At 45.4% G+C, this 22,528-nt stretch overlaps 1 protein-coding gene across 2 annotated transcripts in view; it reads right to left on the bottom strand.

The window, feature by feature from the left end:
• The window catches only part of CACHD1 (cache domain containing 1), a 94,844-nt gene extending 74,851 nt beyond the window's left edge, over window positions 1-19,993 (bottom strand). Inside the window, exon 1 of one of the 2 annotated variants that reach the window (XM_064720379.1) lies at window positions 19,734-19,993. In XM_064720379.1, coding sequence (XP_064576449.1) covers window positions 19,734-19,943 — 210 coding nt within the window. In that variant the 5' untranslated portion in view covers window positions 19,944-19,993. Of the gene's footprint in view, window positions 1-17,238; window positions 17,257-19,733 lie in introns of those variants that run through there. The other variant, XM_064720380.1, reaches the window with a different exon arrangement.
• Between the last annotated feature and the right edge of the window lie 2,535 nt (window positions 19,994-22,528).

Raw genomic sequence — 22,528 nt, 5'->3', positions numbered from 1 at the left:
CCACAAATCCCAGCCTCACATCCTTGGGGTCACTGCAGGGGGAGAGTTCTGCTGGGTTATCCCAGATTTCCCACTGGGTACCCTCAAGTTTCCAAGGGAGAAATGCACTACCTGCAGCTTCAGCTCTGCTTGGAAAAACTGCACATTTGGGCTTTTTATGAGTGTTATTGATCAAAGACTGAGGGAAACACGGCAGAGAAATCACAAAAATCACAATGCAAAAAAGCTGCAGAGCAAAGAGGAAAAAGAAAGCGGCTTTCAGGATGTTTAGAAACAGCCTGGGCTCTTTTGGCACATTGTTTTTTCCTCTGCTCCGAGTTGTTTTTACCTCCCCAGTGCAAACACATCCAGGAAGAGACTGGGCTGAGAAGTGCACAATCCCAGCTGTGGAGGATGGAATTAATATCTCAAATTGATATCAGATTCATGTTCTGCAGCCTAAATCACAGCAGATCTTGCCACAAACCTGTAAGCACAGCCCTGGGTCCCTGCCCATCCACACAGACTTGGAATTTCTGGCCAACAGAGCACAACATCACGAGGACAGGGCAGCCAACAGAATGTGGGAGCAGATTTCTACCGTAAAAAAGGGATTTAAACTGCAGGGAAGCAGCTTTTCAAATAAAAAACAAGCCAGGAAGTTGACAGTGGCAGCATTAATTCCTTTCCTGATGTGATGTCATTGCCAGTTGGGTTGTACCTATTAAAAAGATCAAAAAGGCCTCAAGTGCACACACATTGTTAAAATTCAAGCAGTGACAGAGGCAATTATTATTTCTCATTCCCTCTATAAATATTATCACAAGCTGCTTTTTCACAAAATGTTTACAAACTACGAAGCAAATCCACTGCTCCTGGTAAATGAACACAAACCAATTTCTCTTTCAAAACAGGAGAGGATGATTTGACCTCTTTTTTAATCTCCAGTCATGTTTAACTTTGTCTAAATAAAATATTTTGGAATCTCTGGAGAAAAGGCTGCTCGTTTACTCCAAACAAATCTCTGCTGTGATTTCCTACCATGAACTCTCTTATTTGAGAGGCACTTGTGCTGATCATGGGTAGTGTCATCTTCATTAAAGATATTCAAGAATCCCTAGGCAGATATTTGCACTGGAAATTAGATGTTTCATAATATTTCAGCATTTCCTAACACGCATTCATATTTAATTCTCGAGGATGCTTCGATGCACATAAAATATGGATCAGTCCAAGCAGTTTTCCAATTAGAACTCGTTCTGAGCACGAGGCCAACAGGACTGAGTGGCAAACCTGAAATTGAATTAAGGATTTAAGGCTGGATAGAGACCACCTCCAGCTCGGCAACGAAAGAAATTCCCTTTCTGTTGCCTTTCTGTGCAATTATCTGTGTGTTGCACATCTGTCTGAACACGCAGGAACGACACCATAATCCACTTTGGGATCGGGATTAGCGACTTCAGGCTCCAAGGAGAAATAAAGGCATTAACGCTGCTTTGAATGGAGAATGGAAGTGGATTAATGCTGCTCAGGGAATGAATATTCCTGTTGTCTCACAGCTACTCCTGCACTGGCAGCAGGATTTGATTGTCAGGATGGGGAGGGGGGGGAAAAAAAGACTTAACGAGCTGAAAAATTTTCATTACGTTGATAGTGATAATTTATCTTCACAAATTAATGAATAAATTTTAACTTTAGTAAATTGCTAATACCCAGGAATTAATCTAGGTCTCTGTTTCAGCATGGAACTTGTATTTTAATTTCCATCTCCATGTGTGTTTTCACAATGTAGTTTTTGCACTGGGAACTGACAGACAGTGGAACAGCTCAAAACTCCTGTCTCACCTCCCCAGCTGGACTTTTATCCTGGTTTTTCACTCCTAACAGGGACACAAACACAAGGCTACAAAATCAAAAGCATCAGGAGATAAAAAAGTTCAAAACATTCCAAAAAGTGATGTCCGTCCTCAAACACAGAGGATGAAAATGAAGGGTGAGAATTCCCGAGTCAGAATGAATTGAAAGAATATGGAATTTCTCATGAAGAAAAAGTAAATTATGAAAATTCTCAGAGCCATGCAAGGCAAATCCTTTCGCCTGAAAAACGGGGAATGCCAACCCAATCCTCCCAAACACGAATCAGGGGTTAATAAATGAGAATTACTGGAATTCAGGACAGTTTAGGAATGCATTCTGATTGATAAATCTCAGCAATCACTAATTGCTTATGTTAATTGGATATTTTTGTATTTACACCCAATTTCCACCATTATTAATCACAAGCTACTATTTCCGTAAAAGTGATTGGATCCTCTCATTTAACTAATCAAAAAAAGAGCAAGAGACTCCCACTTCCCACAATGAAGCTAAAAAATACATAAAGTGCAGCAGAAACTGGAGGAAAGAATGTTCCTGAATTAATTTTGATGTGTTCCTTGTGGAGAGAGGGGATACAATGAGACAATGTCAATGCCATTGTAAGTTAACAAGTTGCAATATTAATTTTGTTTTTAGAGTTTGGCCTATCCTGATCAGGCACTAAAACTGCCCTGAAAGACAAACCAAAACAAACACACAAAAAACAACACCACCCAATCTGAGTGGTTATAATTAACCTACAATTAAAAGTTCATATTCAACTGCTGACAAAACTCCAATGAAAACTGAGATATTGATTTTAAAAAAACCCAAAGCTTAACACAAACCCCCTTATTAATCAGCTGTTCTTCCACCTGTTGTGAAGATTCATTTTACATTAATTTTACACCCCTGAATTAACAAAAAAGGAGGTTTCTTTGATATTTGTGGAATCCCAGACTGGTTTGGGGTGGAAGAGACCTTGAAGCTCGTCCAGTTCACCCCATGCCATGGGCAGGGACAGCTCCCACCAGACCAGGCTGCTCCATTACTCCCGAGATAAAACCCAGATTATTTCACTTAGTCTGAAGTAAGGAGATTAAATATTCTACATGGAAACTTGAGGAGGAGAACACAACACTTGGAAATAGCACTGATGAGCTGGAAACACTTCCAGGACCAACAGGGACATGGAGAGCACGCAAGGTCCCCATCTCAAACTGTTCCTACAACTTTGCTGCCCAGGAATTCAGATTTCCCAGGAAGACCAAGGTAACGCACACAAGGTGACAAGAAACCATCAGGCACAGCTCTGTGACACCCCCAGGTGCTGCAGCAGGAACAATCACAATCATCTGACCCCTCAGCAATCCCAGCTCCTTCCACAACTCAGATTTCAGGGGATTCCATCAGGATTTACCCCTCCAATCAAAGCCAGGCCCTGAGATTCAAACCATTTACCAAAAAGTCCTCATGCTACAGCAAGGCCTGATCCCTGCATGAGCCACTCACTTAAGAGTTGAACTTGGTGATCCTTATGGGTCCTCCCCAACTCAGAATAATCTGTCATTTTATTTCCTCTGTTTTGAATATTTATCCTCTTTGCCACACCATGGACAATTGTCCCTCACCACAGAGGTCAACAGCCACCAGAAGAGGCTGCTCAGATTTCAGTTTCTCCACCAAAAAAACACATTTCTACCTTCCTCTCCACAGGGCCGTTTTGAGCACACAGAGGCAGAAGAGGAGTCCGTGACCTGCAGCTCATCTGAAACCAGCAGAGCTGGAAACAGCCTCCAACCATTTGTTTTTTGGGGTAGAAATGTACTGAGCAAAGGAAAAAACACACAAAAAAAGACCAAATTGCCATTTTCTTGCCCAGACAAAAACAAATCCCAGCACCACATCTCACAGAACAAGAAGCTCTGCTCAGATTTTACAACTCCATAATTTATTACCACACTCGTTCCAGCAGATTATTATTTTAAGTATGAGCTGCCCCCCCAAAAAAAGCCACATTTAGGTTTCCAAAGATTCTTAATTTTCCTTTCTGTGGGGTATTACTGTATTTCCTTGTCCTTGGAGAGTTTTATCTGGGATTACACACATGTACCAAAACACAGCTGTTCCACTTCTTGGCTCCTTTATTTTTTTCCCAGAGCAGAACCTGCCTCTATCAGGCACCCAATTAGCTGCTCACTATCAAAAGGCTGCTCGGGCCTTTCATCTGCATGAAAACTGGATTCAAGTGACAGGGTGTCATGGAAACTGTGGCTGGGGTCATTTCCTGTTGCAGTTTTACAGTCACCAAAAATAAAATAGCAATAACAATAATAGAAGGGTTTTTTCGCTGATTAAAAAAAAATAGTATTTGTTATCCCAGCTTGCAAAGCAGTAGCTGTGTGAAAAGGAAAATTATGTTATTTTTCATGAGAAATCTTCATCTGACAAAGCAGGAGCTGATTTCAATTCAATGTTCAACACTCTCTTAAAACACTGAAGATCACGTGCAGAACACAAAACTTGCAGCAAATGTGCAGTGAAATTAATGAAGAATTTAAAATTAAAAGCCCAGCTCACAGTACTACCCCAGACTGTTTGCTTCTCTAAGTATTTCATGAGCAAGTGGGATAGAAAATTACAGATAATTATATAGGAGATTCTAGCTAATGAGCTAAGGACAGCATTGAAAACTAAAACAGAAAAAAAAGGAAAGTTCATGAACCAGGGAGCTTTCTGGCCTAAAGATAAGTCATAAATAGATGTAATTAAAAATAAAAAAATAATTTTCTTCTATTTTGATGAAAAAAAGAGGGAGAGAAAAAAAATTTGCACAAATTCCCCGAGAATGGATTTCTTAAACACATCTAAGTGATGGGAAAAGAGGGAAATACAAATAAATTCCTCTTAGAGAGGAATTAAAACACAGATCTGACTTCTGTGAGAGGAGATTGAGGAATACCTGGCACACATCCATTTATGAGCACACCTAGGAAGGTCCTCACTTGGTTTATACAGAAAACACCACAAGTTCATTTGGCAAAAAGGCCGTGAGTGCTTCTTCCAATTATTCAGATTAAATTCTCCCTCAGCTCAACGACACCAATGCAGAACATCTCGGTTGATCCTGAGGCAGAAATGCTCCCAAGCCCCACAAGGACAGAGCTCCATGACACCAATGCAGAACATCTCAGTTGATCTGAGACAGAAATGCTCCCAAGCCCCACAAGGACAGAGCTCCATGACACCAGTGCAGAACATCTCAGTTGATCTGAGACAGAAATGCTCCCAAGCCCCAGAAGAGCAGAGCTCCATGACACCAATGCAGAACATCTCAGTTGATCTGAGACAGAAATGCTCCCAAGCCTCACAAGGACAGAGCTCCATGACACCAATGCAGAACATCTCAGTTGATCCTGGGGCAGAAATGCTCCCAAGCCCCACAAGGACAGAGCTCCATGACACCAATGCAGAACATCTCAGTTGATCCTGAGACAGAAATGCTCCCAAGCCCCACAAGGACAGAGCTCCATGACACCAGTGCAGAACATCTTGGTTGATCTGAGACAGAAATGTTCCAAGCCCCAGAAGAGCAGAGCTCCATGAAACCAGTGCAGAACATCTTGGTTGATCTGAGACAGAAATGTTCCCAAGCCCCAGAAGAGCAGAGCTCCATGACACCAATGCAGAACATCTCGGTTGATCCTGAGGCAGAAATGTTCCCAAGCCCCACAAGGACAGAGCTCCATGACACCAATGCAGAACATCTCAGTTGATCTGAGACAGAAATGTTCCCAAGCCCCACAAGGACAGAGCTCCATGACACCAGTGCAGAACATCTCAGTTGATCCTGAGGCAGAAATGCTCCCAAGCTCCACAAGGACAGAGCTCCATGACACCAATGCAGAACATCTTGGTTGATCCTGGGACAGAAATGCTCCCAAGCCCCACACGGACAGAGCCCAGCCCTCTGCCTCTCACCCCGTTCCTGTTCCCCATGGCCATGCACGTTCTCCTGGCAGCATTTCCCAGCTGAATTCCCTCCCAACCCCTCTGAGGGCACCTGGGTGCAGCCCAGCCCTTGGTTCCACCCTCAGCCACCCCACAACCAACAGCTCTGCCCTTGCACAAGCTGCAGATGCCCAGCTCAGGGCAGACAGAACAACTTTGGCTCCCTCCACATGATGGAATCTCCGGCGTGGAAAACCAACAGCAAACACATGGATGAGATGGAGACAGGCAGCCCAAGGCAAGGAGCACGGGGAGGTTCACTGTGGAATCCACACACAAATACCTGGAGCTGCCCAAGCAGCTCCTGGATGTTCCTCACCAGGATATTTTCCAGGGAACACACACAAACAGTGTTTGCACACTGAGCTTCCCACCAGGGATGGCTCAGGGTGGGCACCAGAAGGAAACCCTTCTCCAATCACATCTATCCAATTTCTAATTTAATTAAATACCTGCATTTTCTCATGTATGTTCCCCCATCTCCACCATTTGGTTTTTTTTTCTTTTTGTTCGTAATCTTCTCTCACTTCAACTACACCCAGCAATTTCCAAACTGGAATGGATTTCCCAAAGTTTCTGCAGGAGCTGAAACTCTCTCTGCCTGTGACCCCACAAAGCACCACGTGAATTAGCAAAAACAAACAAGCAGGATTTTTTTCTTTATCAGACAATCCAGGATTTTTTTTTGCTGAAGTTTCCCTCTTTTTGTTAATGGAAAGCTAAATGTATATCCACTAAATTCTCGTTTTCATTAAAATTATTGCCAGGCCAAGCAGCACACATCCATGACCTTGCAGCCTTATTTTCTGAGGATGAAAAGTAAGGTTAGAAAAAGCTTTTTTAAGAACTACAGACAGGAAACAAAACGTAGCCGAGAGATTAAACAGAAGATGAAAGACAACATCAAATCTCAGTTGGCAAAAATAATAAATAACAAAAATATTAAATAAATCAAATGCTGTTGTGGTACATGGCCATTACAGATGAACCTGGGAGATAAAGAAAAGGTGTGGCAGTGTCCCCAGGTGTGGGGACACGAGCGGGAAGGTCATTGGGAATGCAGAGCCCGGAGCCCTCCCCCTGCCATCCTGCTCCCCATTATTCTCCACTCAAGCTGAAAGCCACAAGGGCTTTTCCTGGCCCCGCCGTGTCAGGCAGACTTGGGAAGCGCGGCAGGAACTGCTGAGGGATCCGGGAAGGCACAAAAGGCTCCTGCCACAAAGGGCCCTTTCATCTGGGCCGTGTGGCCATTAAACACGTCCTGCTAATGTGCATGCGCTTTATAAAGTGATTATAAAGTGAGGGCTCAGTCACTAACTCAGCTGCACAATGAGATTTTTAAGTCTGTCGCTGGAAAACCGGGATTTGCAATGAGGAGCTGGGAATGCTGCACAGCCCCTCTGAGTAACACTGAGGGCCTGGTGACCCAGCTGAAGGTGGATTTTGGATGTTTTAAGGCTTTCATTTCTTTGTTTGGTGACACTCAGGCCCCTCACACTGCTTAGGAAAACATGGAAAAGAGGATTCAAGCCCTGACAGTGCTCCTGCACCAAACGTGATGCTCTGAGGATGCTGGAATTGCTGCTCTGGCAGGTTGGAAACAGAAAATAAATAAATAAATAAATAATAGAAAGAAATAAATAACAGAAATAACAGATCAGATCTTGCTGTTACACCATGGATCAGGATGAATGGGTGAGCTGTCACCCCTGCTCTTACCAACACCAAAGCAGTGCACAGCCACTTTATCCTCTTTCTCCATCTTTTGCCTCCCTTTCCTTTTCCCACAGGGGCTCAGCATCTCCTGAGATTCTGAATAACTAAGGAAGGTACAGACTCCTGCCAGCTCTGGGACAGAGAATGCTATCTTCTGTCCTCCAAAGAAATGTTTTTTAAAAAGGAATCTTAAAAAAAAAAAAATCTTTTCTTTCTACATCATCAAAGCAAAGGCAGAAGCTGAGAATCCTCCATAGCATGGGTGTGGCTGTGGGCCAGCTTTGCATTCCGGCCTGTGCAAACCACAGCCTTGCTCAGCAAGGTTTCCATATTTTAAATATATCTTTAGACTCAGGGCCCGATGCTGACACTGGTTCTAGCTTCATTTCCGAGCAAGGATTCCAAAAAGGATCCCAAAGAGGCTGTGAATGTATTGCAGGATTAAATTGAAATGTCCTCTCCCAGCAGCAGCTAAACTCCAGTGCAGCTCCTCATGGGACAAGGAGGAAGAGCTGATGGTGGCAGAACTGCTGGGGTTTGTCACGCACACCAGCATCAGGTGTGTGCTCCATCCATCCATCCATCCATCCATCCATCCATCATCCATCCATCCATCCATCCATCCATCATCCACCATCCATCCATCATCCATCCATCCATCCATCCATCCATCCATCCATCCATCCATCCATCCATCCATCCATCATCCATCCATCCATCCATCCATCATCCACTCCATCCATCCATCATCCATCATCCCTCCATCCATCATCCTCCATCCATCTCCATCCACCATCATCCCTCCATCCTCCATCCATCACCTCCCATCCATCCATCCATCCATCCCTCCATCCATCCATCCTCATCCCTCCATCCATCCATCCATCATCCCTCCATCCATCCTCCATCATCCCATCCATCCATCCATCCCTCATCATCCATCACCATCCCTCCACCATCCCTCATCCATCCTCCACTCCATCCATCATCATCCATCCATCCCTCATCCATCCCATCCATCATCCATCCCTCACCCATCCATCATCCATCCATCCCTCATCTCATCATCCATCCATCCATCCATCATCCATCTCCATCATCCATCCATCATCCATCCATCCATCCATCCATCCATCCTCCATCACTCCATCCATCCCTCATCATCCATCCATCCCTCCATCATCCTCCATCCATCCATCATCCATCCATCCATCCATCATCCATCATCCCTCCATCATCCATCCATCCTCCATCATCCATCCATCCATCCATCATCCATCCCTCCATCATCCATCCACCATCCATCCATCATCCATCCACCATCCATCCATCATCCATCCATCCATCCCTGCAGCAACAGAGAATCCCAGAATGGTTTGGGTTGGAAGGACCTTCAATCCCATCCCATCCCATCCCATTCCATGGCAGGGACACCTTCCCTGTCCCAGGTTGCTCCAGCCTGGCCTTGGGCACTGCAGGGATCCAGGGGCAGCCACAGCTGCTCTGGGCTCCTGTGCCAGGAACTCACAGGGAACAATTCCCTCCAAATATCCCAGCCAAACCTGCTCTCTCTCAGTTTCAAGCCATTCTCCTTCTCCTATCCCTCCATGCCCATCAAAAGCCCCTCACGGATATCTTCCACCAAGCACAAAATTCCAGGGGATCTGGTGGCATCCTGTTATTCCATTCCCTACTGGAATAATAATAATTGGAATAATAATAATAATAGGAATAATAACAATTATTCCCTATTGGAATGTATATACAAATGTATATAGTATAGACTAAATGTAATAATAATAAGAAGAATGTATATAATAATTAGAATGTATAATAATAATAAGATAAGAATGTATATACATTCTTATAATGTATATATATAATAAGAATGTATATACATAATAATAATAAGAATGTATATACAAATGTATATAGTATAGACTAAATGTAACAATGTATATATAAATAATAATAATGTATATACAAATAATATGTTAAAATTATTTCTATCATTTATATACATAATAATGTAGATACAAATAATGTATATATGGATAATATATAAAAATTATATATAATTTATATACATAATGTATAGAAAATAATAATGTATATAATAATATAATATTAATTTATATAATATATAATTAATAATATATTATAAATAATAATTATATAATAATATATAATTTATATATTTATATATATAAAATTTATATACATAATAATTTATATAAAATAATTATATATATAAAAATAATACTGTTGGGGAGGTCCCTGCCACACCAGAGCTGCCACCAGGCCACCCCAGCTGTGCAGAGCGAGGCCAAGTGCCCTCACTAAATATTTTAATCACTATATCCCTTTCCCTGCTTATTTTTCCTCCTCTTTATTGTGACTTTTCAGACAACACCCACACCCCAAGCAGGTCTGAGGTGTCCAAGGGGCCCTCCCAGAGCAGCTCTGCATTCATTCCATCCCCACCCCACATCTCCCCTCCCCAAAACAGCTGCTGCACCTTTGCTCCTCCAGGAGAAATCCACCATTCCAAGCTCTGAACACCACGGGGATGGATGTTGGGCTTCATTTATTTTTGGAGGCTGAGGTTCTATTCTTGGAAAGGTAGGAAAAAGCAGCATTTCAAAGTCTGAGGTTGCAATTACCAGAATATGCTTTTTTTTAAAAAAATGTATTTCTAGACTTTCAGCCAACCACTTGCTGAATAAATACATAAATAATGAAGGGGGAGGCAAAATTCTATTTATGTGACATCACAGTGAATCGATATTTTAAAATTCATGAGATTGAATTTCACACCAAATAAAAATAAACAACTGGTCATTTCTATTTATTTCTATTAAACAAGTTATCTCCTATCATGGCCTAGTTGGGGTCGCTTTAATTTTGGCTCTGCAGGCAGCAGTTCTAATGGAAATACAGCATCACCAGTATGTCAGTATGTCAAATTTCAGAAACCAAACACAACTTTTGGAATAAAATCCTGCGTTCCCAGTGGTGAGCTCAGCACAGCAGAGGCTCCTCTCTGCCAAGAGCAGCTGCATCACCATGAACTGAATTTAACAACTTCAACACCATCAAGCACATCCATCAAAGCAGATACTGAAATGATCTAGGGATTGTAAAATATAACAGCAGCAGGATTCAAAAGGAAGAGTCAGAATAGGATCATTTACAATTATAGCCTCATTTCAGTCAAAAATAAAAAATTAAAGAGGAGACTTCTTGTTTTCCCCACCTGCACTAATGAGAAGCTTGGCTATGTAGTGCCATTAGGTCTGGGTTTGCAACCTCCACCTTGGTGAAGCTCATCTGAAGCTAAAAACTCTCACAAGTTCACAATTCCCATCCTCCTCCTGCAATGTATGCAAATATCAACTTCCATTTTTAAAACCAAAACCTCCTTCAAGGAAGACACAAGAGACTGTGTAGCCAGGAATAAGAATTTCTAATTTTAATCACAGAGATCAAAGACTGAAATGTACAGTTTAAAGGCAGCTGCATGACCACAGCTGTGACAAACAAGCATCCTCAGTGCTTATTCCTGCCTGCTCCAAAAACTGCATTTTTCCCTCTGAAATGCTGTGAACAAATCCCACAGCACACCTGGCAGCCCTGGACAGCCACGGGCACAAGGGATCCAAGACAATTCTGAAATTCATATTCCAGACAATTCCTTGGGCAAACAATGTGCCCAAGGAAGTCAAACTACCTACAGCTGTAGCTGATTGAAATTAAATATCCTTTCATTGTTAAAACTGCTAAGTTTTAAGATGGATTAACCTCAAATTAAAAACACTTCTATTTTTATCCTTCTGTGCCTTCCACACCACACAAAAATCCTGTCTCCAAAATGTTGGTTTGGCCCCTCTGGAATGCACCTGTCCATGAGGGCTTGACCAGATTGCTGCCAACTGGAAATAGAGAATAGAGGGGGAAAATGCCTTTTTTTTGTTTGTTTTTTGGAGGTTTGGTTTTGTTTTTTTGTTTGTTTTGTTTTTGTTTTTTTAGCTTCCAGTAACAAAATATAAACTGCAATTTAGGATCCACAGTGGAAGAGGCTCTTCCTCCTCATTTCACACTCCTTGCAATGATGGGAGATCCTTCCCCTTTGTTGTTCTCCCATTAGTCTTTATCAAAAGTCAGAAATCCCACGTGATTTCAATACAGGAGAAAAGAGGAAAACCAATGTGTTCATTCACTGACCACGAACAAGGCAATAAAATATCCTGGATGTGATCTCCTCCTGTACCCACCTCCCACCAGCAGCTGCCCCTGGGCTGGTTTGCCATGGACAGGCAACCACCAAAAGCAAAATTTACTTTTTGGAGAATTTTCTTCTGCTCCCACAAAATGCACAATTCCATGGCCACCCCAAGGTGGGGTATTGTTCATTGTAGGATATTCCCAAAAAGCTCTCCTGGCTTCCAGCACATCCAACACCTCAGCAGCCCAAAAAGCCTCACATCACTCATTTTTCTCTTCAAATACAAATTAATCATGAACAATCCCAGTTGCCAGGTTTTGGGAAGCACCAGGAGCTGAGCCATCACCCCACCCTGGAGCAATCCCACCTGACACTAATGACAGTTACTTCTGTTGAAGCTGTGAGCAGTCACATTTTATTATCATTCTATTCTTTTCTAGCCTTTTAATAAAATCCTTTCTTCTATTATTTTAGTATACTTTGAATATATCATTTTCTTTTAATGTAATATATATCATAAAATAATAAATCAACCTTCTAAAACATAGAGTCAAAATTTTCTCTCTACCCTCATCCTAAAACCCCTGCAAACACCTCCCCAGGGTTTGTCTGGTGTGAGTCCTGAGGTGACACACAGAAAAAAGAAAAAATGAAATGTTTTTAATTCTTCCTTTGCTGAAAGGGGGAGAAGCAGGGCCAGGGAGGTCACCTCAGCCCTTTGCTGTGGCACCACCACATCACCTCTGCCAAGCTGAACTTATCTCCATGTGTGTGAAATCCTTTTGGTGTGAAATCCCCCAAAAACAGCACAAAACAGCCCTACCTGGGTGAACACACCAGAAATTCTGTTTAAGGCATTCCAGCTCCTAGAAACTTTTACGGCAATTTCCAGATGTGTCTATTTTAAATGGTTTTTTTCCCCCCTGGCCTCATTCCCACCTGTGACAAGCCAAAGTACAGCCAGAAATTCCTGCAGCATCGCAGGGATATGTGCAGGAGAAGGTCCAAGCTGGACAGGGAGCACTGGCTGGACAGTTCTGCAGACAAGCTGAAAGGAAAATTACAGTTTTTTATCCAAAAAGTGGAAGGGAGTTCAACTCAAACAGTCCAAGTTGTGCAAATCTGTGAGCTCAGAGGCCAAGAGCTCCACAAAAAGCTGTTTTTATCAGCTGCTCCTGGCTGGGAAGCTGCTAAAGGGAGATGTAACAGTTTGTTTTTACTAATTATTGCAATTGTGCAAATATACTTCTGCAAAATCCCTCGGGAGGCTCTCCATGGAGGCAGCTGATGCAGTGACTCCATTAACACTTTTCCTGGGATTGGGAATGAGTGCTCCTGATTTGTGGCACCAGGATTGTTGCAAAAGTCAGCTCAGATTTTCACTGCTGATGCAGACGCATAATTTCATCCAGATTTCTGCACAATGCACAAGATTCAAGCAATAACTTGGCTGATGTTTTATATCAGAAAAGGAAAATTTCCACAACAGACATTGCATAAGGAGTAGTGTTTTTCTACTGCTTTCCATGGAAAAGAGAACACAAGGATATCCTTTCAGATTTCATTAACACTGCATGGTATTGAACAACAACAAGCTACAGGAAAATGATGATTGAGGAATGCAGGCTCCCTATATTTTTACACTTTATTCTGCATTAAACCTACAATACAAGAGCTATTAATCAAAACCTCAGCAAAATTTTTGACATACAAAACCAAGACTGATGCATCGGATAAGTCACTAAAATTGCGATTATTAAGTTATGTTATTCATCTACAGAAAAAAAAAATTAGAAAGTAAAAAAATCTAGTATTTTCCTATTCAGATGCATCAAAATAAATCATTCCTGGGCCATGATCCAACCCTTACCCAGGAAGTGTTGCCATTTCCAGGCTCACAGAGACCCAAGCTCAGGTAGCCTCAAATCCCAGTCCCAGTTATGGAATGCCTCAGCAATGGAAATAAACAAAATTTGGGGCAATTCCTTAGAGCTGGGCAGTTCCATACAGGAGAGCAATGAACTGACAAGGCTCCGAGCATTTCTTGGCCAATTCCTCCCCAAAAACTGACAAACAAAAAAAAAAAATCTGTTTATTCTTAATTCTCTCTGTAAAAATATAGATAGAAAAACTGGGAAGCACACACACGCACAAGAAAACTTAATTTTTTTTTTTTCCAATTCAAACACATCTCGCCTCTCTGAAAGAAGACAATTTCTCAATGTTTTTCACTACAAAAATTCGGGTTTTTTCTCCCCATTGCCAGCAGAGCAGCCTCTCAGGCACCAAGTTCTCCAAAGAAAAAATCCGAGTGCATTTCCCTGTGAGCCTCCCGTGCGTTATCAGCGCTGGCACAGCTGAGCTCCCCGTGCCCTCCCGGGGGATTTGGATTCCTGCTGTCCCCGGGATGCTGGGGCACAGCTCATTATCTGCCAGCCCACCTTGCTGCTGCACTGCCCAGCTTTTATCGGGCCGGGCCAGCTGCATTCCGGCCTTTGAAGTGCAATGTCAGCCCTGGCTGATGCCACGGCACTGAGGGTGCCCTGATCCTTTGAAGAAATGGCTCAAAGCATCATTAAAAATTCAGATTTGGTCCTGCCCTTCCACCAGGACCTCTCGCTGTCTTTTGGAAGTGTTTCATGGTAAGGAAAAAAAAGGAATATGTGTGGAAAAGGATAAAAAACTTGGGATGTCAGAGAGGCTCGGATAAAGCTGCTGTAGCTGGACTCAAACTAAGGCACAATCATGGGAAACAGATGAGGTTTTGCTCCACTGGTTTCTGCTCTGAAATTATTACTACTGCCAAATAATATTAAAATAACGCAAAAAGGTACAATCGAACACTTAACAGCCTTCCTTACTTATGGGTTGTTTTTTTCTTTTTGTATTTCAGCTTCACAAGATGAAAATAACAGGAAAAAATAAATAAGCAGATTTTGTGCTGAGAGTGCACAAGGTGCAGGTTGCAGAGCTGGAGGATGTGGGGTTTTACACCACTTGCTGTGCAGTCACCACAGATTTATTTATAAAGAGCCATCAAAAGAAGTGGAGAAATGTGTGAAACCCCCTGATTTCAGAGATGGAGGGATCACCATTCTGCCATTTAAACTGGTCTGCAGGACAGCTCAAAATGGGATTTATTTCTTCTAAGCAGTAAATCCATTAGCCAGAAGACAATCCCATTAGAAAAAATAAATAATGCTGCATTCTGTCAGCGCTCATTTTCAAAAAGATTGAATAAATGGACAGTTCTGGTGACTCCAACTCTTTGCCATCACCCAAAAATCCTCAAGGAATGTGGATTTTTCAGCCCATATAAACCCTTGGACATGTCTCTGTCTCCGTGTTGTGCTTGTCTGAGCACAATCTGTTCTTCTAGAAAAACATATGGCCAGACAAGCTATTAGGGAGAGAAATAAATAAATAATATGCTTGCCAATCAACCAGGAGAAGCCTGTACTAAGCTGTTATTTTACACATCACTGCATCACCTGATGTATTAATATATTATTGTTTGCACGGTATTAATATTAAAAATAAACAGGGAAATAAGTGACCAAACTTCTTTTTTTTTTTTTTCCTCAGATTCAAAATGCATTTTTTTTTTTAATTCCAGGCCCCAAGATCAGTAGCAGACAATGAGAAGGGGCTGTGCTTCCTTCTCAGAGCAGGAGCTAAGGATTAGGATGGCAGAGCTGCCTTCACAAATATTCGAGGCCCTCTGGGCCTACAACTTTTGTTACTGTCTGGCTGGAAACACCAACGTGCATTTTGAGAGTTATAGAGGCATTTAATGCTTTTCATCTTCAAAGCATTTCTTATTCCTTTCAACTCTGGCTGCAAGTATTATATCCCTGTTTTGGAGATGGAAACGTTACCTTGACCCACAATACCAGAAAATATTCCTCACCTCACGCAGAGCAGATTCAGAGGGTGAAACCTCACCAAAACCAAACCAACCGCTCACAAAAGTTCTGATTTATTCTTTTCCTGCCTTCACCTCCCAGCTAAAGAATTTCAGTTGTTTCAAGCAACAACCTACCCTGTAATTTCAGCCAGGCCAGGGAAGCTGGGATCAGACAAGCCAGGTAACAGCAACGGCAAAACTGCACCCACAGCCCAGGTCATGCCACAACCACCAATTCAGTTATAATTTTAGTTAAAAAAGGGCTCTTAACTTTTAATTAGTGCTGAGTGCCAGCTCTGCCCAGCAGCACACATTACAGGACTGTCACACAAGCGGTCACTGACAGAGCTGCAGCCCTTGGCAAGCCATGCCATGGGATATTGAATTTGCTGAGGAATGACAAGGACACGGAGCTGGGAGTGCCTCCCAAGGATGCAGCCCGCTGCCAGGAGGGTTCCCTGGAATCACAGGGATGCTGCCAACGGGCTCTGGCTGCTGAAAAACAAAGGAACAGTTACAGGTGACTGTGGTACAGCACAAACCACAATCCTTCTCCAGCTCCCTCCGTCCTGCAGGAGGGACAGGGAGGGAAGAGATTGTGGTGTGGTTGTTTCTGCCGGATTTGGGAAATCACTTTGGGCAGAAAAAACCAGATCACCTCTGCTGCTCAGGGCAAAAACCCCTGTAAAGATGTGTATGTACACACCACTCACACTCCAGCATGTGAAAGGGAAGACACAGAATATTAATTAACATCATTAACTGGGGGTTCGGCAGAACTGTCAAACAGAGGGGGAGCAATAATTAATCAGAGCAACAGAGAAAATCAGACAACTGATGAACTTTCAATATTTAAGCACTCCTGGAGAAAGAGCACAGAGGCAGACACCCAGGAACCCCGCACGCGTTCTCACTAAGGGCATCCCTGGTACGGCACAAACATGTATATTCTAATTGGAAATTTAAATAAGAAACCCTTAAGCTCCTGCTCAACACATGCAGCAAATGATGCAACTCACGAGTTGTCACCTACACTACATGATCCTCAGCTGCTCTAGGCAGCACCATTCAGGGAATACATTTCTAAATGAAACCAGAGCACTTGCATGGGCGAGGAAACAAAGCACTCCCCAAAGGTGACACTCAGACACTGCCCTCATGCAAGGCTCTGGAAATAGAAAGCAGGGGTGTGGGAGCCAAAATCAATTGTCACACTGGTGTGCCACCAGAATCCTCTCTCATCCTCGGTCTGCCTGTAGCTTCAGCCTCTCTTCCAGCTGCACCTCACTCCTCCCAACAATGCAAAATGATGTGATTTGATGAGGAACAGCCAGTCCTCACTGCTGCTGGGGCAGTGCCGTGGGGCACAGGCAGAAGGAGAAGGTGCCACAAGAAGGAGACACCCGATAGAGAAGGAGCTGGTTCACAGCACTGCCAGTGCACCCATAGAAATCTGATTTATTTCAAATCCCACAGCTTCCATCGCTCCCTGCCCCTTCTCACAGGCATTTAAGGCTCACAAATTCCATCCTTCTCCTCTTACCTCTTCCACTTGCTCCTCTGGTGTCCGCTCTGGAGTCTCCAGCTCATCCTGCACCTCCAGAGGCTCTGTCCACACCTTCCTCTCCTCCCAGACTCAAAACACACCCAGCAACCTCTCACCTTGGCTCTGCTGAAGCATTCCCACCTGCTCCCGCACTCATTGGATGCTTCCTGCCCACCTCCAGCTCAGACCAGCCCTTCCTGCACAGCCCTCTGGTGACACCAGCACCTCCTGCCTGTGAGCAGATGTGCAGATGTGGAGAGCCACAGCTGGCAGGGACAGAGCGTGGGGAGAGCACGCAAGGGAAGCTCCAATCCTGCCACTTCCTCCTCTCTGGTTTATGGAGCAAATAAAACTAACGGCTGGATGTCAACCCTTCCTGCCACCACCACGGCTTCCCCTCACCAGTCCTGATTTGGGGCCTGCCACCCTCCAAACCAGGACAACACTCTTGGATTTGTATCCCTTTAAAGCACAGAAGTGTTCTCACTCTCCTGCCAAATCCCACACTTTCTTTTCTGTTTTTTCTCCAAACACAACCAGTCTGCACCATCCCAAGCATCCCCACTGTGGCACCAGGCACCAGGCACTCACCACCATTCACCCACAGCCCTGAACACTCAGAAAAAAATGGGGAATTCTGTGCCAGCTACACCCATCCCTGCCTGAGCAGGCTTTGGAAATTTCAGCCCTAAAACCAAGTGAGAAGCACGGGCTGCAGTGACACATGTCATAACATTTTTTATTCTACTGTAGGAGGTCAGCAAAAAAAGCTTCTAAAATCAGGGGAGGTTTGTTCCCACCGGTTTTTAATCTTAAACAGCTGTAACAATGTTCCAGGGGGGAGCAAAGGACAGGCTGGGCATTAGCGTGATGAGAGTTGAGACAGTCAAAATATGAAGCATATAAAAATAGAGCTGAGTATGAAAAGGGTTTCAGTTTAACTACCAGTTCCACCACATTAAATTACTTCAGGGCCTTAAATATCCAACTAATAGTAAACAGAATTTTAACATTATTTGCATCTCCGTGCACTGGCATCCAGATTGTTCCCAAGCTCGGATCATCGGTGCAATTCTTGGAAAGAAAACCTGGCTCGTCCTACGGTTAATTCTTGTAACAATGTATATTTCTGTGAGCTGCTTTTTCAAATACAACACGCGTTGAGGTGATCGTATTGTAATTTTTTTTAACGCCAGAAACGGATTTAGCAATGCAATTATACTGCCTTAATTTGCATTAACAGAGACTCCACCAAAGCAAAGGATTATGCTTATATCTTTTGAGGGGAAATACACACATGCGTATGCACGGCAGAAGGGGGAAAAAAAAGGACTTCCTTGAATTCAGTACATCAATAATGTACCTTGTTAAGTGAAGTCATTTAAATCCGCGTCTTCTCAGCATCAAGGACAAGAGACAGCTCAGTGTTTGCCCGGACAAAACGAGCCCTAGGAGGCCGCCCAGCACAATGATGGTCCAGAGGTGAGAGAATGCAGCCAGTTTAGAGGAGATAAAAGGCCATTTGGGTAGAGACCCCCGCTGATCCTATGAAAGTGTCTCCTTTTCAATCTGGGAGGCTTTTAAAACTGCATTTGCTACTGACCATACCTTCCCCTGAAAGCCGCCCGGGATCCGATTTCACTTTTCCCCTCTCCGGAGAGGGTCGGCAGCCGCCGGCTGCAGCGCAGGTACCGGCGCTCCCTGCAAGCCCCACCAGAGCCCCGCAAACAGCAACAACTCCGGCAGCCAGAACAGCCTTCCCTGAATCCAGCATCGCAACACACTCCTCCGGCCGCGCTCTGGGGCCGGGAGCCATCGCTACCCCGACTCCTGCCCGCGGGATGCTCGGCCGGGACCGGCTCGGCCCCGAGCCCCCGCCCGGAGCTGCCCCGGGGCACGGCGAGCTCAGCCCCGAGCCCCTCAGAGACCGCGGGGGGCGGTTTGGGCTGCTCCTATTGTGTAAATCGCAAATAAAACAAGAAACTGCCCGTACCCCGCCGCTACGGCCCCGCTCGCCTTCGGGCGGGAGGCACTGCGGGGGAAGCGGGGCCGGAGAGAGCCGGGAATGAGGGAGCGGGGCTGGAGAGAACCGGGGCTGAGGGAGCGGGGCCGGAGAGAACCGGGGCTGAGGGAGCGGGGCTGGAGAGAACCGGGGCTGAGAGGAGCCGTGGCCGGAGAGAATCGGGGCCGAGGGGAGAGGGGCCGGAGAGAGCCGGGGCTGAGGGAGCGGGACCGGGACTGGGAGAACCGGGGCTGAGAGGAACGGGGCCGGGGGAAGCCGGGGCTGAGGGGAACGGGGCCAGAAGAAGCCGGGCAGCCCGCGCAGGGGGGAGGGAAAGTTTGCGAAGAAGAAAAGAACCGATGGAAGAAAGAAAGAAAGGAACGGAGAGAGAAAGGGCAAGGCAGGAATCGGGAAGAGCGTGTGGAGGAGGGAGCGAAGGAAGGAAGGGAGGAAGGAGGGAAAACCAGGCGAGGCGCGGGCCGGGCCGTACCTGCATGGTGACGACCCTCAGCTCCTCGGTGGCGAGTTTCCTCATCTGGCTGGCCAGCACTTGCGCCTCGTCCAGGATGGAGAACTCCGCCTCGGCGGCGCCCAGCGCGCACAGCAGCGCCAGGCACAGGAGGCCGAGCGGCCCCCGGTCCCCCCGGGCAGGGGCAGCGGCGGCGGCGCGGGGCTGCAGCCGCCCGCCGCCCCGCGCCATGCTGGGGGAGCGCCGGCCGCGGGCAGCGCCTGCCCCGCTCACCCCGCTCAGCGCCCGCCCGCCATGCAGGGGACGGCGGCGGGCGCTGCCCCGCGCCCGGCTCCGCGCTCACGGCGCTCGGCGGGGCCCGCGCTCCGCGGCCCCGGCGCTGGAGAGAGACGGAGAGACGCAAACTGCGGCGCGGAGGAGGAGCGGGAGCGGCGGGGCCGAGCGGAGGCGCCGCGGGCAGGGGGAGGCGTCTGGGGCCGCCGCGCTGCGGGCGGGGGCCGGGCCGGGCCCCCCGCGCCAGCCCCGCCCCGGAGGCCGCCGTGCCCCCGGAGCGGGGCGGCTTCCATCGGCCCTGAGTGTGCTCCCAGCAGTCGCCGCTCTGCCTCCTCGGGTTTCTTAAAAATCTTCTTAAACTCTTTTAAAACTTTTTTTTTTCTTCCCCTTTTGTTGTATTTATTTTGTTTTATCGGTGTTCGACGTCTCCTTTCGCAACCCCGAAGCCATCCGTCCCCGGCCACGGCACCGCCCAGCGCGGCCTCGTGTGGAGCAGAGAGCCTTGAGGAAATGTTTGTAGTGCAACTGACACGGGCAATAAACAAATAAATGAATGGAAGGAACGGCGGCAAACGCACTGTTGCACCCCTGGAAAGCGACACGGGTAAAACGACAAGCCGAGATACCTGGAGAAACATCTCCTTTGGGGCAGGAAATCACAGAATCGTGGAATGGTTTGGGTTGAAGGATTTAAAAACCCATCCAGTGCCATCCCTGCCATGGCAGGGACACCTCCCACTGTCCCAGGCTGCTCCAGCCTGGCCTTGGGCACTGCCAGGGATCCAGGGGCAGCCACAGCTGCTCTGGGCATCAGTGCCAGGGCCTGCCCATCCTCACAGCGAAGAATTTATTCCTGATTTCTAATCTAAACCTAATCCCCTTCAATTTAAACACATTCCCCCCTTGTCCCATCACTGTGCCCTTGTAAAAGCTGTGTGGATGCCGTGTGCACAAGCACACAGCAAGCCCATCCAGTAACGTGTAGCAGCACATCAAAATCCAGAATCGCAGAATAAGCAAATTGGAAAAGACATCCAAGATCATCAAATCCAGCCATTAACCCAGCACACCAAGCCATGTCCCCAGGTGCCACCTCCACTCCTGACCATCAGGAACCAAGCTACAACACCAGGTTGTGTTAGAAAAACTCAAACAAGGAATAAATTTTGGACCTGGAGGTAATTCCCAGAAATCATCAAGCCCAAGAAGCCAAACACCAGGCCCACACAAAACACACACCCTCCAGATTTACTCTTCATTAATTAACACTTAATAATTGTGCAGGTGTAGATAATGTTTAAATAAATCTGGCCTGTAGAGACACAATGGCACAGTTACATTTTCAAGAGTCCTACCAGAGCCACTTGTGTCCTGTAGCAGTGAATTCCAGGAGTTAGCAATTCCTCCAAGCATTCATACAACGTATTATTTACTATAATCATATCCCATTTCCTTGAAATGTGGTTTCTGTCTGCTCTAATGGTTGATTTTTTTTTGACTTCTCCCAGGTGCTGGTGCCCACAGCAATTCCTCATCCCACTTTGTCAAGGATGGGAGCTGAGATGTGAAATTTGCTCCCCCCAGCAGCACCTGCTGCCATCTCTGAGGGACATCAGCAAAACTCTTTCATTTCATTTTAATAAATGAAGTATAATTCTTCCTATGCAAAAACTGTATCAGCTTTTGTTCATTTAGGTGATTTATGAGCCTATTTTTACTTTTATTTTAGTTTTAGTCAATATTCCTGAAAATCCTGGCCTATTTTTTATTTTTACTTTTATTTTATTTTTAGCCAATATTCCTGAGAATCCTGGTTTAGCCAAAGCAATCCACACCCAAAGGATGCCTCTCAAAGCTGCCCTAATTGTTACCTTGTATTTCCATTGCTGAAGCAGCCTTTGCTACCTGAACGTCAAGGATATTTTCTTTCCATCATGCTGAAACTTCTGGACTTCTGCTGGAAAATCTTCCCTGGGTCCAAGTAAGAGGCAAAGCAGCCAAATTCACGCTTGGCAGTGGTCATTTTCATATTATATTTTACTTTATTTTATTAGATTCACCAGTGTCGGACACAAAGGTTTAGCCAAGTGGTTTTTTCAATATCCTGGCTAAACCAGAGTTTAAAAAAAGTATTTTGTTTCTAATGTAGCTACATGTTTGAAAACTTCATATCTGAACCTTGTTACATAATTAATTATAAAATCAAGGTCGCAGCCAGAGCTGCATTTGGAGCTCCGAGGATTTCCAAGTCACCCCATTCCTGCACCCCATCACAAGGTCAACACTACAAATAGACATTTTTTAATAAACTAACTCCAGGGAATGAGCCCAATTGTCCTTGTGCTCCCAAAGCCCCGGGATGCTGCTGGTGGTGAGGGAACCCACAGAACAGGTTTCACCTTTTCCTGCACAACCCAAACTCATTGACTGCAGAGCCCTGCAGGCAGAGCCGGCTCCTGCTGGGGTTCCCAGTGCTCCCTCCCTGCAGGAGCAATCCCTAGGGAGCTGCTCCAGGATGTGGGAACCAGACCCAACACAGCAGA

The sequence above is a fragment of the Zonotrichia leucophrys genome, chromosome 8 (genome assembly GCF_028769735.1).
Source record: "Zonotrichia leucophrys gambelii isolate GWCS_2022_RI chromosome 8, RI_Zleu_2.0, whole genome shotgun sequence".
Classification (NCBI taxonomy): domain Eukaryota; kingdom Metazoa; phylum Chordata; class Aves; order Passeriformes; family Passerellidae; genus Zonotrichia; species Zonotrichia leucophrys.
This window is presented reverse-complemented; position numbering and strand designations above follow the sequence as displayed.